This window comes from Empidonax traillii, unplaced genomic scaffold (genome assembly GCF_003031625.1).
Source record: "Empidonax traillii isolate 1590-97213 ecotype Southwest subspecies unplaced genomic scaffold, ASM303162v1 scaffold699:size334557, whole genome shotgun sequence".
Taxonomy (NCBI): domain Eukaryota; kingdom Metazoa; phylum Chordata; class Aves; order Passeriformes; family Tyrannidae; genus Empidonax; species Empidonax traillii.
Window position 1 is genome coordinate 199,267 of NW_020955892.1, and position 18,771 is coordinate 218,037.

Below are 18,771 nucleotides of genomic sequence, written 5' to 3' on the forward strand. Positions count from 1 at the left end.
ACTACTGACTCATTACTGCTCAAAATCTGATTTAAATGTGGTAACAATTCCAATGTATTTTCAATATAATTTTTTTTGGATGGGGGTTCCAGTACTGTAAAAGCCTTACTCACTGACTTAGCAATAGGTATTTGCTTCAGCTTCTGTTTAAACCATGATGAAGTAGGGCCTTAGTGCAAATGCAGTTTTGGATCACTTCTGTGTCAGTAATCCTATTTTGAGTCCTCAAATAGGAAGAGCGAATTACATGATGTGCCTTTATTCCAGGCTTGGTGAAAGTGAATTAGACCTTCCCATGTTCCCACAGCCATCGAGAGCTCACATCTGTAATCATCCTTGTTTAGCAAACAGTTTTTGCTTTCACATCTAATTATCTTCCCAGTTGACACTATTACTTAGAATCAGCCTATTAAAATGCCAGACCTTAAGAAGAAAGAAAGTTATTTGGATTATTAATTTATTTTTATCTTAAAGCATGTGCCTTTCCCTCTCTTCTGCTTCCCTCCACAGAGCCTACCTCTGCCAACCTCCTAGACAGTTGGAACAATTATATGAATATATTTGCTTTGGATGTGTGAGGGGCTCTTACTTTCCCACACTGTCTTCCAGCACTTGTTACTCGTTAGTGGGTTAAAAAGTATATTGCAGTACTTATTCTTAACTGTAAATAACTCCATATTCCTTCATCTCCTCTTCAAAAAAGAAAAGTTTAATTTTTTTCTCAATAAGATATAGCTTTAGACTTAAAGTACTTGTAGTAAAATTTTTAATATTGTTGGATATTGTGCTATCTAAGACTGGAGTGATGTAGACTTTAAAATTAAGTAAAGCAGATGATTTTGTTGTTTTGGGGTCTTTTTGCTTAGACTTCTAGCAAGAAGAAAAAATCCTAACATAATCCCCATAAATATATTTTAATATTTATTGTCACATAGACTTCTGGAAAGCAGTCATAGGCATGATCCTTTGATTGAAGCTTGCTGCAGAAACCTTACAAAACCCAGCATCTTTCTAGAATGCTAGGTAGTCTAGACATATTTTTAGCAGTTTTGGTGTCACATACAGTGTGTTTGTCCTGCAAGGTAGACTCTAGTGGAAAAAAGGCAGTGAAATCATAGTGAGTGTATCTTTCATCTGCCTGGGTTTCATTCATCACATACCCTTTAGTCTCTGAATACAGACAAAATGGAGACTATTTTCCTCTTTCAGGAAAATTAGCCCGTTCTTTAAGGCTAAGTACCACACATCATGAAGAGCTACTTTGCCTTTAGATCTGAATAGTTAGAGCTAAAAGCAGAGAACAGGCTCTCTTGATACCTTGTAGTCAGAGTTGTTTTGCATATTCCCTCTCTCCAGAATAAAATCCCAAGCAAGTAAGATCAAAATCTTCTCACAAAACTACCAAGGTATGTCTTTCTTCAAAGACTGAAGGTTGTTTCCAAGATAATAACAATACCTTGTAGAAGTTGGTGAGGCAATACCATTGGATGAGATGATACCTGCTCTTCTGCCATCTTGGAACACACTAAAGAGTTGTTAATAAAAATAAGAAAATTGGAAATTTTGCAGCTTTTAAGCAAGAATATTTTATAAGACTATAATTCCTATATAACTCATTATTCTACTAATGCTAAAACTAAGTAATTTATTTCAAATACAGCAGTGTAATTAACACTTGTTAAAGATAAGTTGGAGCAGCAAACTGTTCAAACCTATAAAACAAACATTGTACCCTACCTGTGCTCCTAACTGTAGTATAAGCAGTACAATTAATCTGAATTTACTACTTAATGAGATTCTAAAATACACATCTACTTAAAAATCTTAGTCATAACTCGCAGTTTATTTGGGCATTAGTCCATATCCCAGCTCGGCCACTGATCTGGGACAAGACTTATGTTACTTAGCCTGTTATTACATTTGTTTCCCATGTCTAAAAGTGGGTAATACTTCCCAGTCAGCCCACAGGGATGTTACAGGACCGATACTGCTCAAAATTGCAAAGCTGTTTGTGGTTCTTGGCTTACTGTGTGGAACTGTGCACTGTGTGCAGTGCACTCAAGCCAAGTATTCCCACTATCCTACGGCAACTGGGGACAGATTTCTCACATGCCAGCTCTTTTACTTTGGGACAAACGGCTGCTGAGTCAAGTGGTGATGGGGCACATTCAGGACAAGGAAGACAAAATCCAAGTTGGAAAGCAAACAGTTACTCTAATATTGCAGAAAAACAAAACTAAATCTCCCAGTAAAATCAGAGTCTCTGTAAACAAGAGAGCAACATAACCCTTTCTTAGAAGGGTCTTTGACAAGCTGTTTTATTGATAGCTGATTCTGGCAGCTGGCAGCTGCAGAATATTAATGAAGCATTGGTACAAGAGCAGTTTGAACAGGTTGATTATAACTGACTGAAGTCTAGAGTGCTTGATATCAAGATACATTATTTGTCTATAGCATTTGCTCTTGGTTTGACCTTGTTGTTTGCTTGGTGCTTTTTTCCTTTTTTTCTTTTCCCCCTTCTTTTCCTTTTCCTTCCTTCCTCCCTCCCTCCTTTTCCCCTTTCCCTCCCATTCTCTTTCTCTCTTTCATTCACTAGTTTTCATATGCCTAATTAAGCACAAATGTGCTGAAAACTACACAATGAAAATATTGCATATCAGATGTTTTAGAAGTGCCCTCTTGTTCCTCTCCTAGTGTTTCTCTTATTGTTAGACATACACAGCTCTACAGTAAGCTATGTTCTTGTTCACTGCTTACATAAATGAGATTTATACAGGGGAACTAGAAAGAGCTTAGGAGAAAATCCTTCTGCACAGTCTGACTCAGGGTATGTAAGGGCTGAGCAATCTCAGTGTACCTGACAGAGAGAAGGGAGATTGATTGCCTCGCTCAGGACACACTTCAGTCACTATTCCCCCGCTGCTTTTCTGGGCAGAGGGCAGGGAGCATTCCTCACCCACTGCTTGCCTATAAAGGCATAGGTATGAGCAGTGCTCGCTTGCTAGCTTTAAGCACATGGTGGAATTCATATGACTGACTAAAAACACTGGTGGTGACCTTCATTTACTCGAGTGCTGCTTTTTATTTTTTTTCTTTTGGTCTGGCACTATGTCCTTCACGTTAACATCATCACACATGCCTGGTTTTATGATTTCTATCATATTTCTTTTTTTTCTCCCCAGCCCATAATAAACTAAACGTTCTGAAAAGGCATTCTCCTTGTCTCTGCTTTGTTCCTTCATCTTCTGCTTCTTCCTTTATTAACACTTATATCCACTCATGTAAAATCCTGTTTTGATGTGGTTAGCGATGGATTTTGCACTTGTCTGAATACTACCTATACTACTCAAATCTTACTAGTTAGGCTTAGGTTAGAGCTAGGTATATTAATGGGCTAGACTTCTTTAGGAGGGATTCAGTTTCAGGGATATTCAGTGCAAATTTTACAGCAGAATATTGCTTTAGCTCCTGAGCAGGTATGGAATGTTTGAGATACTGGATTTGATGTTTCTGACAAAATGAATACTTTTTTTCTCTTGGTGCAAACATTACTTTTTTTCCTGTTCACCTTTTATTAACTGGAGCTAAAATTGGCCAGGATGATCATAAAGGAATATCAGGCAAGCTATTATTAACTCTACTTTGTGGGATAAACAGGAGGTGTGAGATACAATGATCCAGGTTCTTCTTCGTGACAGCTTAATGCCCAGTGCAGGTTGGCAGACAGGGCCATTTCAGTGAGCTTTTAGCCTCTAGACTGAGGAACAGGAGCAGCCAATGCCCCTTTGCTTGGCTCCTTAATGCCTTCTTAATTTACTGTGAAGCATTTGAAGGGAGGAAAGCACTGAACTATCAGAGCCTGTTCTTATGCCCTAAGGGGCATAAGGAACCAACCAAAGCATTGATTCATTAGTGACATTCAAGATTCTTCAACATTCTCCTGACTAATACAGTGGCTGTGATTTTTCAAAGTGGTTGTGTATTATTTTTAGGAAAAGGAGTGCTTCCTCAATAAATTGATAAACCCTTTCCATTTTTGTGAAGAGCAGTGTGTTGATGTTGTGTGCTTATACAAAAATTTGTAAGAGCAATAGAAGTGTTGACATCTGAATAGTAAATATGAAAACAAATATGCTCAAGTCTTTGAAGTGTAAGAAAACAATAGTTGAACTTTTCTTCATGAAATAACCAAAAGTTTTCTCAGATGAGCAGAAAAACTGCTTTCTGGGATAGATAGCAAACTCTTGTTTACTGTCGCTTAACTCCAAAACAGTTCTGCTTTTCATGCCACTTTGAGGTTTGTGCTTTTGAATGCAATCGATCATTGTTACGTGTGCTTTAAGTTATAGTGGGCTTTGTGAGATACTCTTCCTTCTAGGACTCCTGTTCAGCAAAAACAAACTAGTGTTTAACTGCTTTGCCAAAGTTAAGTCTTAGCAACCAGAATTGTTTCTACTTGTCCAGCTTTCCCTAGCGGTAGGTTTTCCTCTCTGATGTATATTGGTGAACTTAATATTAAGCTGCAACTAGGATAAGCAAAAACAAAGTAACATACTAGAGGTTCTTTCTGGATAAGCACATAAAAAGATTTATATGTCCTGTGTACAGATACCTATTGCTGCCAGCTGCAAATCTCAATTATATGAAGAAGTCAAACTACCTGGGCTTTTTTAATCTTTCATAAAAGTCAGATGTTTTAGTCCTTGATTTAGCTTCCCCCCAAATGTCTTCCAGCTACATCAGATTGTAGCTGATATCTACAGTCAGTTTAAGTAAAGTGGAGAATCAGAAGTACACTGGGTTTCTGATGATAGGCAATCTTAAAAGCAACACGTTCCTTGTTTTATGGCATATATTACATGCAGTGGTACATGGCATTTAGCCTGAAAGTACTCCGGGCACTATCCCAAGAGATTAATATAAGCTGACACAGTTAGTTTTTCAGTTTTTGTTAAGGTAATCATATCACTCCTACTGCTAATGCAGTTTACTGCAAGAAATTGGAATATGCTGTAAGTGGCACAGAAGAAATCACGTAGAGACTTGCTGGTAATCATAAGCATAACAGCAACTTAAACACTGTTATCATCCACAGCTTTCGATAGTGGTACATCAGGAGACCAGTCAAGAATAATAAGTTGTCTAAATGCCTGAGAAAGAAACAGAGAGGAAGAAGAAATTTGCAGTTCATACTGTCTGTGTAGGCTGGATTCCACAGAAGAAAGCACAGTGAACTCCAGAACTGTGTTCAATAATAAAGGGATTTGATAGTGGAAAAATCTCGGAATTAAAAAATGGATTATCACTGCTACCTGTTTTGTAAAAATGAGATGCAGAACATAGAAAACTTAAGGTTTTAGATATGAAGATGACATTAACAGAATGACATTTATTTCAGGCCTTATGAGTTTTATGTGGATTCCCTATGATTTCTTGAGCTTCCTGAATGTGTTGGCTACACATCTCAGAACTTCTGTAAGATATTGCTCTGTTGGCATCTTAATGGTCAATTCTAAATTAGAGAATAGCTGTGGAAAACTTGTGAGGTTTATTAGGGGAAGGCTTCCTGATATCTTCTGACATGTGGAAACAGCAAAATTAGCTCCATCAAACTCTACTTTGTTCCTGCAAATAATATCAACATAACTAATATGAAGATGAAAATCTTAAAAAACAAGAGTACAATACGGAATTTTAATATTTTGTATTTACTTATAGATACCCAGGGAATTTTAAATCTCTGCTTAGAACCTGCTTTTCAGTTGTTCGCAATTTGTTTCCTTTCTGTTGTTGCTGATGATTTTGCTGAGGTACCAATAAATCTTGCTAGCACAATGGCATTTAGTTATAATTTAATGTAACTTTTTTCCATTGTTACCCATCCATACTGTAGATGGTAGAGCTACGTAAATTAATCCACACAAACTTATCACTTTCCAGTAAGTGAATAATTGCAAATACAACTTCAGTGACTGAGATCGGTGATTTGTAACATGTTGAATAGGCTATTGGAAATATTCTTGCCACAAATCTTTTTGCAGAACAAGTTTTGCTTCTAAAAACAGGTACTTGTGTTCTGTGATTCTATGAAAGCTGGAAGTTGGTCTTTGCTCTGAGGACTCATTATAATCCTTGCAGATGATGGTTGAATACTCATGTTTGATATGGAAAAAAGGGAAAACTAAACCTCTGTTTCTTTTCTTCTTTTCCAGCCTAGTTGGAGAAGAGAGAGAGACCAAAAAATGCCACCAACAACAGGAACGCCAGATTACCCGCCTCCTGATGGAGGCTGGGGATGGGTTGTGGTCTTTGGGGCTTTTATCTCCATTGGATTTTCCTATGCATTCCCCAAAGCCATCACAGTGTTCTTCAAAGAAATACAAGAAATCTTCCACACATCTTATAGTGAGATAGCTTGGATATCATCGATAATGTTGGCTGTCATGTATGCAGGAGGTAAGACATTTGTGAAATTTGTGAATACCATTGTTTGTTTGGGTTTTTTTCCTATGATCCCAAAGTGTTTTTTCCCCTTAGGGCCTTTTCTTTGTTTCTCTACCTAACTCTATTTTGCAATTTTCCCCTAAATTCACAGTTTCTGAGAGTATCATTTTTCCAACAAATCAGTGCTCAAGTAACTTCATCTGGGTCTGGGGGTACATTTGGTCAGTTTTCCCTGCCTTGGTAAGATCTCTCAGTATATCTGATGATGGAGCTTAATCACAGAAAGTTATTATGGCAATGAGGGTTCATTGGTCAGGCACAGGTATTCCTCTGTAGTCAGGGATTTTACATCTTCTCCTTATTTGTCCTAAAATCCTACTTTCCATTTAGGCCAAGAGTGATGTTTTAAACAAGCCATCCGAATGACAGCTAAGATGCAGACAATCTTATTTTTGGAACTGAACTGTGAACATAAATTCTCTGATATCTTTTTTCTTGTGAGCAAGCAAATTAAGAACAAGACAGATGAAAAAGGATTTAAAAGTATAAAGCTATGTTTAAGAACTAAGTGTCAAACCTGCTTTGACAGGTTTTGTGTCTGTCAGCCCCAAAGACTAACTTGTTAAATTCTGCTTGGTTTCTTAATTTTTGTCAGATTTTTTTTTTGATTTTTTTTTTTTTAAGTATTGTTGAGAGCTAGCTCCTGCTTAGGCAAAACACTTAACTCGGGCAGTCCAGAGGTCTGAATAAGAGATTAATTCAGGCAATAGATCTGGCATTTCCCTTTCTTTTGATGTTATGAGGTAACCACCTGAAACATCTCAGACTATTTGAAATGATGCAACAATTAAAGTCATAGATTTATAAATGTATGTTTATATGTATGTACATGTGTATAAACCTATATATACAGAAACTGAAAGCATTGTGGCAATAGCATATTGAGACTGAAACTCTTTAATCACTGAAGAGCATAATTCCAGTATTTTTCAGAACTGATATCTGTGTAATAGCAAAGTGTTATCAGGTCCTCCAAATGATCTGTTGAAGGGTACATGAAGTCTCATAGCGTGGTAGTTTTTTATCACATATTTCAGCCTAGCTAAGTCTTGACACGTGAATGGCCCCAACTCATTTAGCAGTCAGGGAAGGGAGAAGCGTTCCTACAGAGAGCAATTCAGGCTACCTGAGTTACTCTCTCTAAGTACCCCTTTTTCTCCTCTGACTATAGTAATGAAGCTGAAGCCAGCATAGCATTAGCTTAAGCACCTCAGGTAAGTATTTTTCAGTTGATGGGATGGAAAAATGGATCTTTTCTCAAATGCTGGCAGTCACAGAGACACATCTTGACAAGAGGAATCAATATTAACAAAAGCTTCCTGTTCAGATATTTTGATCTATTTTTGTTCATACACTAGTAAAGAATCGTAAGTTATTCATATACTAGTAGAAAAATATAAAGGATTTTACTGGACTGGCAACAATAGGCAAGTGATTCACCAAGTGAAGAAGTAACTGGGTGCAAACAAGATTGAAGTAAAAGACCAGGTATGTCCCATCACATTCAGGTCCCCTCTAATGTATCTGTTTTTTAAGGGTGCATCAGCACATGCACTGTAGAGCGTAACTTGTAACTGTGGAGGCCCCTGAACAAGTGCTGAACCCATCAGGAACACAGGGAAAACAACTATTGAAAGGCTGGAGTTTTTTTCTGCTTTTGCTATGCTGTGACTTGCTGACCTGGCCTCTTTTAAGCATGTGAAGCAGGTTTGCTTTATAGTGCAGGTGCTGTTTTGTTATGTTCTTTGAATTGCATTTAATTAATGCTGTTTCTGTCAGGTCAAAGTTCACCCAGGTTTTATTAACAGTGCAGATGCAAATCTCAGGACATTTAGCTTTGGTCATTTTTATCGGTGAGGTTCCATGTGCACAACTTTTTATATAAAATACGAAGGATTCAGTTCTCCTGACTTTTTTTTTAATGCTTCTTTTATTGTTCTGAGTACCAGCATACTAAATTCATCTGTACATTGATATTAAAAATTACAAAATTATTTCCTATTCATTCTGGGAACACCTACCCCAGTCACTATGAAGATTATCAACACAGGAACAGTAGGCAAAGTTGTTTGGATATCTAGTTACAAACTCGTGATTTTAAAATGCTGAGAATGACAACCCTGCCTGATATAAACACTCTTTGAAGCCATACCTTCTCTAGGTCTACTTCCTAAAAAATAGGCCATTTAGACAATCACTGGCAGAATATGAAATAGCTATCAGGAAAAACATTTCTGAAGGAAGTCACTTCATTGTTGTTATTGTCTGAAAGTGGTTTGATTCTTCCTTCATATTTGATGTCCTGCAACATGAAATACTTGTTCAGGCCATGAGTACAAGGTGTATTGTTTACTATGAAGTGTGATACGTACACCTGCAATGAACACTGCTCATCATACTACTAATTAAGAAAACCTGAAAACATCTAAGATCTACCATCCTCATTAGAGCTTAGCATTCAACCTATTAATCATCCCACTGGGGTCAGTGAATAAGTTAGAGTCTGTGCAGACACTTTTTGCTTTAGAGGCTGCAGCCTCTTGCTGTAATTAGCTGACATCTGTGTTACAGCAACAAGATATTAACTTACCTTTCAATGCCTGAGGGAAAAAAAAAAAAGAAACCAATAAAAGGCATCCAGTAAGGAGCTAAAAGAATGTTAATTATGTTTATCACTTACTTCATACTTAGAATAAATGGCATTAAATTATAGCAGACCATCTGGCAATCCATATGGTCTCCTGCAGTCCTGGTTAATTCCAGCAAATAGGTCAAGCACAGCATTCACCCTGTTAGGAAAGCACTAGGCAGAGGTGACAAATCTGATAAATCAAATTAATATGAAACTCCTTTTCTCTCTCAATCTGGCACAATATGCGCTTACATCCTGTTTTGTTGTGTTTTGAGGGGTTGGTTTGTTTGTTTTCTTAAGCTGTCTCTTCCTCCTTCCCCCACCCCCCTCCAATCCATCTACTAGATCTTTGTTAAAGTTTACTAAAAAGCCACCCCAAAAAGCAAGATACTGTGATGTGATCAAGGTTACAAGCCTCAAGGTTGCACAGCCTCTACTGTTCAGCCCATGCTTGATAAAACATCCTCTGGAGAAGAGCAGTAGTTCAGTCTCCATGGTAACTCCTTCGTCTGCCTCTCTTGAGCAGAGACTGTCAATTGCATTAAATTAAGGGTGATGGTTTTGTGATGGATTCCTACACCCAAGGGACTGAGATTGAGACCACCAGAGTTTTGTTACTGGAGGACAGAAGTTGGGATAAAATGGAATTAGTTGAGTTATACTGACAGGACAGCCAGTGATTCTGTATGTGTACAAACACATATGTTTATAAAGTGAGTGTCCATGTATATATTCACATATATATAAACTATATATGTATCCATATACTTATAAAGCCATATTTCTGCTCTAACACATGCAAACATTAAGGAACTAAAGAAAAAGATAAGTACATTTGACCTCAGATTTTCTTAGTTCATTCTTCCCTTTTTCAAAACTTTACCTCTCAGTTTGTGCAGCATTAACAGCCAAAGGTGATTAGGGATCCTCTTATCAGAGCTCTATCTGTTTGCAGTAAAAATGTTTTTATTGCTTTCAGTGTGGGTTTGATGGGAGAGCCATAGTGGCAGGTATGAAAGCCATGTGACATGTCGGGTGATTTCAGACAGAGCTGACCTTGAGTTTTAGATTTCCTCAGGGAAAAAGCGGTTTGTTTACTCACTGGGCTTTAACTCTTTTTCTGTCAGCGTTCCAAGGACAATTTCCAAGGACAACTCCCAAGTTTGGGGGGTTTTGTTTGGTTGTGCTTTTTCTCCAAAAAGAACTTTTTGGGTATGACATTGGGTTATGAAGATTAGCTTCAGAGCTGATAAATTCTTTAAGCCATACTCAGCTGTGAAACGTGGGACAGTCTTACTGGTATAAAGTTCAGAAAACAAAAAAGGTTAATTTAAAATCTGGATGATATTTCTAAATAAATAATTAAAAAAACAACTTTAGACCCCTTTTGGAGAAAGATACTAAGTAAGTATATATAGTAGGCTTTACCGTTTTTCAAAACAAATTTATAATTAAAAATTGCAACATTTATTATCTTTCTCTTTCTTCTGTGTTGTTTAAGTTACTCAAGTTTGAAGTTAATTATTTCCAAACAGTAGCAAACCCTTAAAGGATTTTTTCATGTGACAGCACAAAAGTAACCTATAGACAAGTCCTCATTTTGACTTTGTCAAATATTAATTTGGAAAATAACATATCATATGGTATGTTCAAAATATTTGTGATTTTATCTCAGTGGGTGTTTTGGTGATATTGCTGTGAAGATGAAATGGTGTGCACAGTGGAGATGACAGTTGTGAAATCCATGTAACACAAACAACAGATGGTTATGGATTTTCACTTTTGGACAGGACCTGCGTTCCTACACTTATCTTCCTCCCTGGTAACATTTTCTAATTTTGGTTTTACAAATATTGGCAAGAGGAATTCAGTGGCCATGGATAAGAAGACTGAGAAGCTTTCTTGAATCAACTTATCTCCTTTGTTGCCAGAGACAAGTGTTTTTCCCCATCAGAATATGCAAAGTGTTGAATTTTAATAACCTCATTTAGAGTATCCTTGGAACATACCAACTTTCTGAATGGCTCGTGGGTATAAGGGAATACTTCACATTTAGCCTAAAATATATGTGAAACATGGATGTCAAGGTTATTTCAGACTTACAAATAAAGGAAAAGGAGTCATAATGAGGTTTCACAAGAATAGAGCTTTTGAAACTTACTAGCAAATGGAGATGAGTACAAAAAAGAGGTGCTAAGACTAACAAAAATATTATACATTTATTTTAGTTCAGTTTTTAAAAAATAAGACCTGAATGCTAAAGCCTCTGAAGGGTAATATAGACAGGTCTTACATTTCTTGGAAGTTTTTGAGTTACAGTAAAATTGGACCTTGTAGGGCAGTGTTCTGTGGTAGCAGTGGCTGTTTTAAACAGACACCTTCCTGTGTGTTTAGAAAACATTCTTTAAACACATCAGAATAAGAAAAAATGAAAAAAACAAAACAAAACAAAACAACAACAACAGATCTATTTTAGATGGTTTTAAAGTTTTAAACATTTTTCTTCAAACAGATTTGTCATCCTATGTACAGGAACAACCTGGTTTTTCAGTCTACGACTTGTTGCATTTAGCGGTACAGATAAGATCTAATTGCTAAATATCCAGTGTCTTTTGGGGATCCAGTTTTGTCAAGTTTTCATGAAACACAGGTTTTGCTGAGATCTACTGAGACACACTCAGGAAGCCAGTCTCAAAGTTAAGGACGTGTTTCCACTGAGAGAAATAAGGAGGGCTTTGTCTTTTATTGTATGCTTATATTAATTTTGAGTAATTGTCAGAAAGACATTGCATGACATAGAGTTCCCACTGTGCTTCTATCAACCTCTTTTGGTATTCCAACTGTAGGTTATTACATAACTGTAGGTTATGGTTTGATGCATATAGTGACTTGGGGATGTGGTTTAGTGGTGAATATGGTGGTGCTGAGTAAATGATTGTATTTGATGATCTTAGAGGTTTTTTCCAACCTTAACAATTCTATGATTCTATAAAAATATTTGTTTTAAATTTAATTAACTTGAGCTCTTTACTAAAACAAGTCTCATTTACAACTAGTGGGCAATTTGGATTACATAACAAACAATAATTAATCTCTCTTTTCCTTTGTAAGGCTTTGTATTTGTCTTGATCTTAATTTGGTTTTATAGCCAGGGATTTCTGTAAGTAAAGTAACCAATATTGACAGCTTTTTTATTTGCAAAAATGATTCTTTTTTATCTCCCTCTGAGTTTCAAGTAATAGGTCAAAGTCTAACAATAATAAATAATGTGCATCTGAGGGAATAAAACTTCCGGTTTGTTTAAGAAAGGTATCAAGGGACAAACTTAGTCCTTTGATATGTTCATTGGGCTTGTAAAACTTAGACGAAAGAATGCTTATTTTGTGTGTACTACTAATGCTGGATGAGTTCCCATATAGTTTTCCACTGGATCATACAATGGTTGTGTTCATAGTGTGTGTCGGGCAATTCAAAGGTAACGAAACAATGGTCTAGTGCAACTGGGAATCATGAGATATTTAATCAGATACCAGAGAAGAACTATGGGGAAGGAAAAGTCTGTGTATACCATTGTAGTCACCCAGCACTTCAAATGAAATAATAAACCCAGCACTTTACAAAGAACTTATTATAGAATTTCAGTGGTCCATTGTTTTGGAATGTCTAAGAACTATTCCTATGTTTATTTTGAAGTGTATATTCAAGGCAAACAAAGTTGTACTGATATGTTTAGAAGATATTCTAAGCCACTATCAAATGGTAACAGCTGAGACTTACTGTGATTCATAAAGATATGTAGTTCTGTAGTCATTAACAGAGGTAAGTGGGCCACAGACTTAGTGACAGGTTTATGCTGATGGCAGAGGAACAACAGAAATCAAAGAATGAGGTTGTTTTAGAATGTCTTTTATGATTATGTTAAACACTCTTTTAACTGATTAACTGATTTTGAAGATTTTTGCAGAGATCAAATGACACGTATTTAAACGTATATACCATATGAAGAGTTTTGGAAGAGTAGAACCTTTCCATCTAAGAGTGTAATCCTATTAAGATTCGGCATGTCAAAGAGTACAAATGCAGCTTTAGTAGCTAATATATGTTTTGTTGGTGCATACAAGCAAAAGAAAAACTTAACTTTCTTTTCCACAAATCTTGGTGTGTGTTTTTTTCATTGTCAAGAAACAGTTAAGTATTTTCACTGCAGTTCTACCTGATTTTTGTTTAGATGAATATCTACTATGACTAGACATCCAAATGAAAGAATGTGATTCAAACAGTAGATTCTGTTGTGAAATATCACATTGATTTCCTCGTGCAGTTCAAACACTTCTTGTAACACTTTTCTACTGATGATGGGAAGGTATGCCCTGTTTGGTTTTCTATGTGTAATGCTTTGAAACAGTTACCATTAAGTGCTTTAACTTTTAGAAATCTTTGAAGGAAGTAGTGGTATCACTACAGCTTTTTAGCAGTTGTAGCTGGAGATTATATGAACAGGAATAATGTGTTTAGTCTTCCTCAGCATAGGCATCTACATCTGATCCAGTTGTCTAGACATCTTCTGTTGTCAGTCAATAAAAATGGGAATTTCTAATTCATCCCTTCCTAAGTTAAATGTCAGATGAAATGAATCACGTTTTAAAGACTTTTATGTCTTTTGAGTGCTAAAGGAATCCAGAGGAAAAGTTCTAATGTCCATTTTGCACACATCTGAGATGATGCCACCTTACATGAATGTTGCCCTATCCTAATACACTATATTTTGCTACCTAGAGATCTTAAAATATAAAAATGTTCTTGTTAGAGACATGCACCCATGGTTAGTGACTTTGTGCTTGTTATTTCCTTAAACTTCTTGTACGTTGCATGGGTTATAATTCTGCCATGTTTCATCTACATTGACTCAGTTGTACTACTTTTAATACTATTAAAAATATCTGGTAATTTTAAGATTACTTTTTAGCTTGCAAATCTTCTCTCTTCTTGCAATGACTTTCCTCTTACCCACAATTCCTTTTCTTCCATCACCAACTAAGAAAAAAAACAACTGGGAGAATAACAAGTTGGTCCAATAGTTGGCCAGGTTTACATTCTTTTGTAGCTGATTATAAACTGATAGAAATCTGTGGATCTGTTGTATTTTCTTCTGTTCTGTGAATGATTTGAAAATCGAATATAGTTCCGTCTCTTTTGTAACAAGATCCTCAAATACTTCTCTATCAGTACCAGCTTGGAGCACCAATTTTGTCATGATATAAACCTTTCTCACTGCTCTCCTATGAAAGAATCCTTTGCTTTTTCTGCAACAGAACTTACTTGACTGAAATGTTTAGTTCTTTTGAAAGAATGAGCTTTTCTGTCCTACACATATTGCTTCCAGATTTACAGGACTTCCCAAGAATTCTGCAACGGCTTTCAGGATGGGACTGTCACTGTCCTATTTGGCCTTCCTTAGGAGGAGGAGTAATCTTAGGCCCTTGGAAGTAAAGTTTCACTCAGAAAAGCTTCTAGAGCAGTTCTGTTCTAAATTGTTTGAATTACTGTCAAATAGTCAAATAGCAGAATTAATTCCCCCTTATTGTGGCATTGCTAAATATTTTGAAGAACTAAGAGGAAGAATTAGTTCCTGGTAATGCCACATAGTTATATTTGTTTATTTGTATGGCAGAAGATGTCTGAGATACTTCAGAGTGACGTTTTTTAAGAGTTTTAATTTAATTGAAAATTCTGAGACTTGAAATTTTTATTTCAGCTTCAGAATAAAACCCACAAAATTGGTTCATGCAATGCTAGTTCTAATTTTCTGTATTGTTCCTTAAAAATCAAAGAGCATGGCACATAATACATGTGGGAGTAGTTCGCTTGTCTTTCACACAGCACCACAGTTTATCCCTGTGCAAAAAGTGTGGAAGGTTACATTTGCCATTGTGATTTAGAAGCACTTTATATTTACTTACTCAAATGTAAACAGCAGCCTGAGTGCAAAGCACTTGACCCTATGGTCAGAGAAATAGAGCTGAGGTGGCAAATGGGATTAAGACAAGAACAAATTTGTATCATGGAATTTCTTCCATATTATTTCACCTGATATTATAAAAAATTTACCTGACAAGGTATTCAGATATACATATTGCCCAGATCAGTGAAAGTTCTAACCAATTGCTTTCCAGTGAGATGTATTAACACTTACTAAAGAAACATAGATCCTCCTATAGGAAAAAAATAGTATCTTCTTCAGGAAACCTAAGTAATATTCTCCTCACAGGCACACATTTTAAATCCTTGCAAAAGTAGGTATGTTTCATTGGATTATTTTAATATGTTCTTGCTGAAGAATGTCAACGTAACTCTTTGGATGAAAGCTCGCTCCAGGAATGCACGATATTTAGGCAGCATCTGTAATACAAATCATAAGAAGCCTATATTTTAATGGATGCTAATTTATTATTGTGAATTTACAATGCATCACAATCATTAGAAGGAACCTGCTTGACATTACTAGGTGGAGAATAAGGGTTTTGCTAGTGGCAGAAACAGCACTCAGGTAAACCTGGTTTTTAACACAGCAGGTAAAAAACCCCACCTTGTTCAAAAGGCACACAAATACTTTCTTCAAGCAACAAGATAGGACAGGTTACCAAGCCACTTCATGTTGCCTTTTGCAGGAGAGCTTAAATATTCCTTGTTCATGCAAGCAGACCTGATTTAGACTTCCTACACCCCCACATTTTCAGAAGACCTTATCTATGGAGGTATATCCTCTGCTGCTACAAGGGAAAACACAAAGGCCATAAAGACTTTTTCCCAAGTCCCTCATAATATATTTCTTTTCCACTGCTTAAGTTCCAGGATTTTTCTACTAATTTTTCATGACTCTTTCACTCCTCACTGGCTTATAATTTATGATTGTTTTTGTTGAGTTCTCAGAACAAATGCCATGTGACTATACATAGAGAATATATGAAAATGTGAAAGACTCATCAAGTAAAGCTCTTTCTATTGTAGATGGAAATCTAAAAGTGACAGTTCAATGGCAAATTCAACTCTGATGACAAAAAAGTATGTGAGGTGGATATGAGAATGGGCAAAGATAAACTGACATCTACTCTGATAAATAGATTAAAAAGTGTACCAGATTTCTCTTTCAATTTGATTGGATAGAATTATTTGGAGACATGTATTTTGCTGTATAAGGCTAGGGAGAAGCAAGGAAAATATAATGAAGAAGAGATTAGAGCTTGCTCTTAAATTGTTGATTAACCAGTAAATATTTTCCTGAATATTATTATTTTTAAAAAGCAGTTAAATGTGGGTTGTCCTAAGTTTAAGAAAATTGGAAAATCATAGACTCAGAATCATAGAGTGGTTTGGGTTGGAAGGGACCTTAAAGGTCGTTTAGTTCCAACCCCCCAAGATGGGAAGGGTCACCTTCCAGTAGACCGGGTTGCTCAAAGCCCCATCCAGCTTGACCTTGAACACTTCCAGGGATGGGGCATCCATTTCTCCGGGCAACCTGTGCCAGTGTCTCACCACCCTCACAGGGAAGATTTTCTTCCTAATATCTAATCTAAACCTACTGTCTTTCAGTTTGAAACTCTAAGTCCTTGTCCTATCACTACATGCCCTTGTAAAAAGTCCCTTTCCATCTTTCATGTAGACTCCTTCAGGTACTGAAAGGTCACCCTGGAGCCTTCTCTTCTTGAGGCTGAAAAATCCCAAGTTCCATTCCGCTAATCATTTTCATGGCCCTGATGTTATAGTCTGAACTTACGGGACACGTTCAGCATTCGTACATGTTCACTAAGTTGTCCCCAAAGTTTCCACTTCTTTAAGGGTGTAACAAAGGCTATTGCTTTAGGCACAGTTGGGATAAAAAATGCATTGAAAAATGGAAAGCATAATATAAATCTTGTTACTGTTTTTGATCAAGAGGATAATCTTTTGATAACTTTTGGCTGTTCATTATCCTAGCTTTGATTTTTTTTTCTTCATGTTTCTAGCCATTTAACAGTTTATGTTGCTTTTAGTCTTTTTGTCCTGGAAGACAAATATTCAGTGTTTCTTTACATATCATTCTGTAAGGTAAACAATTTTTCTCAATATAAATACATGCTATTTTTTCACTTGTCTGAAAACAGGAAAAAAAGCCCACAAATGAACCCCCTCAAAGATTCCCAGTTTTAGTTGAAAACTAAATGTAGTTTGGAAAATACTGGAAAAAGGCAAATTCTGTGTCTGGTATTATCCCATTATATACTACCAATAGGTACCAAAAAGTAATGAGAATGCTTAGTTCCTGTTTTATATGATAGCTTTGAAACAAAAATAAATTCCCTTCACCTTTTTGTTTCCTTTGCCCTTTCTCTTCTCCTTGCTCTTTCCTCTTCCCCTTTCCCTCCTTCTTCCCATTCCCTCAACATTTGTTATTAACTTATTCTATTACCCAATATATATTATTAAATATTAATATTATTAAGTATTTCCCTTACACAGTTCTTTATAAATGATCTAATTTTGAGGTTGTAAGGGAAGTTGGGAAATTCCTACACTTAAGCTTCTAAATGTTAGTACTGAAAGCCACCATATATATTTGATTGGGTAGTATAAAAATAAAATTTAATTAAAATTATAAAATAATGTTTAAGGCTTTTTTTCTATAAAATAGAGTTTAAGCTTGATGACACTAAAGTCTTAAATGCATTTGGAAATAATTTTGTTATTAACAATGACCTAAATACGATGACTTCTCAGGACAATTCCAAGTTATAAATTCATCCAGAGTTATACTTCTCATCACATGTATTCTAAATACATAAATGAGATTTAATGATCCACTCACGATCCATAATTCACAGTAAGTGGTCCATGAAAACATCGTAGGTAGTAGATTGAGTATTTTCAATTTGAAGTTTAATTATACAGTGCAAAATTGAGACTAGAAAGGAATATGATAAAGGATCAACTGTGAAGAAGCAAGTATCTTGTGCTTTTTCCGAAATTACATATTATTGCCTGTAACAGTATATAAGGAATAATTTCCAAGCTGAGTTAGCTATAATATTATTCTGAAAGAAAACAAATACACTGTAGGATGATGTGCAGCATGAAAATGGGATATTGTATGAACATTCATGTGATGGGCAATTTGTAGAAGACAGAGAAATCCAAATGACAATATTAATCTTAACTGAAATTGGCTGAATTTTTCACAGCAAATGCATTATCTGAAAAAAGTTCTGATTTGAGTTGCAGAGAATATATCCGACATTTATAAGAACTACTAAATAGCCTGAGCAAGGTCTTCTGAAGTATTTTCTATTACTTTTTTGCTTTCTGCAGTTGTGCTAGGCTTCCAAATGACGAAGTATTATTCTGCTTCCAGGAAAAGTAGCAAGGGATTTTTTCAGTAGGAGTATACAAATAGTGAACAAGAATAGGGAATAATAAATGGGAAGTGGTGAGTAATGAACATTTACGAATATTGTGTTCACATATGTTTACACAGATATTCAGAAAAGACAGTCATTCCTCAAAGGGAAAGAAATTAGAAAGGAAAACCTTTGTAACTATCTAATACCATGGTCTAGGAAAATGTCTATGAAGAATTTAAAAGAACTGGTTGGGTTTTTTTT

General features: G+C 35.9%; 1 protein-coding gene across 1 annotated transcript in view; it reads left to right on the forward strand.

Annotated features, from left to right (window-relative positions):
• The window catches only part of LOC114065817 (monocarboxylate transporter 2-like), a 75,905-nt gene that overhangs the window by 34,955 nt on the left and 22,179 nt on the right, over positions 1 to 18,771 (forward strand). The window contains exon 2 of the mRNA XM_027899990.1: positions 6,213 to 6,456. Coding sequence (XP_027755791.1) covers positions 6,243 to 6,456 — 214 coding nt within the window. The 5' untranslated portion in view covers positions 6,213 to 6,242. The remainder of the gene's footprint in view (positions 1 to 6,212; positions 6,457 to 18,771) is intronic.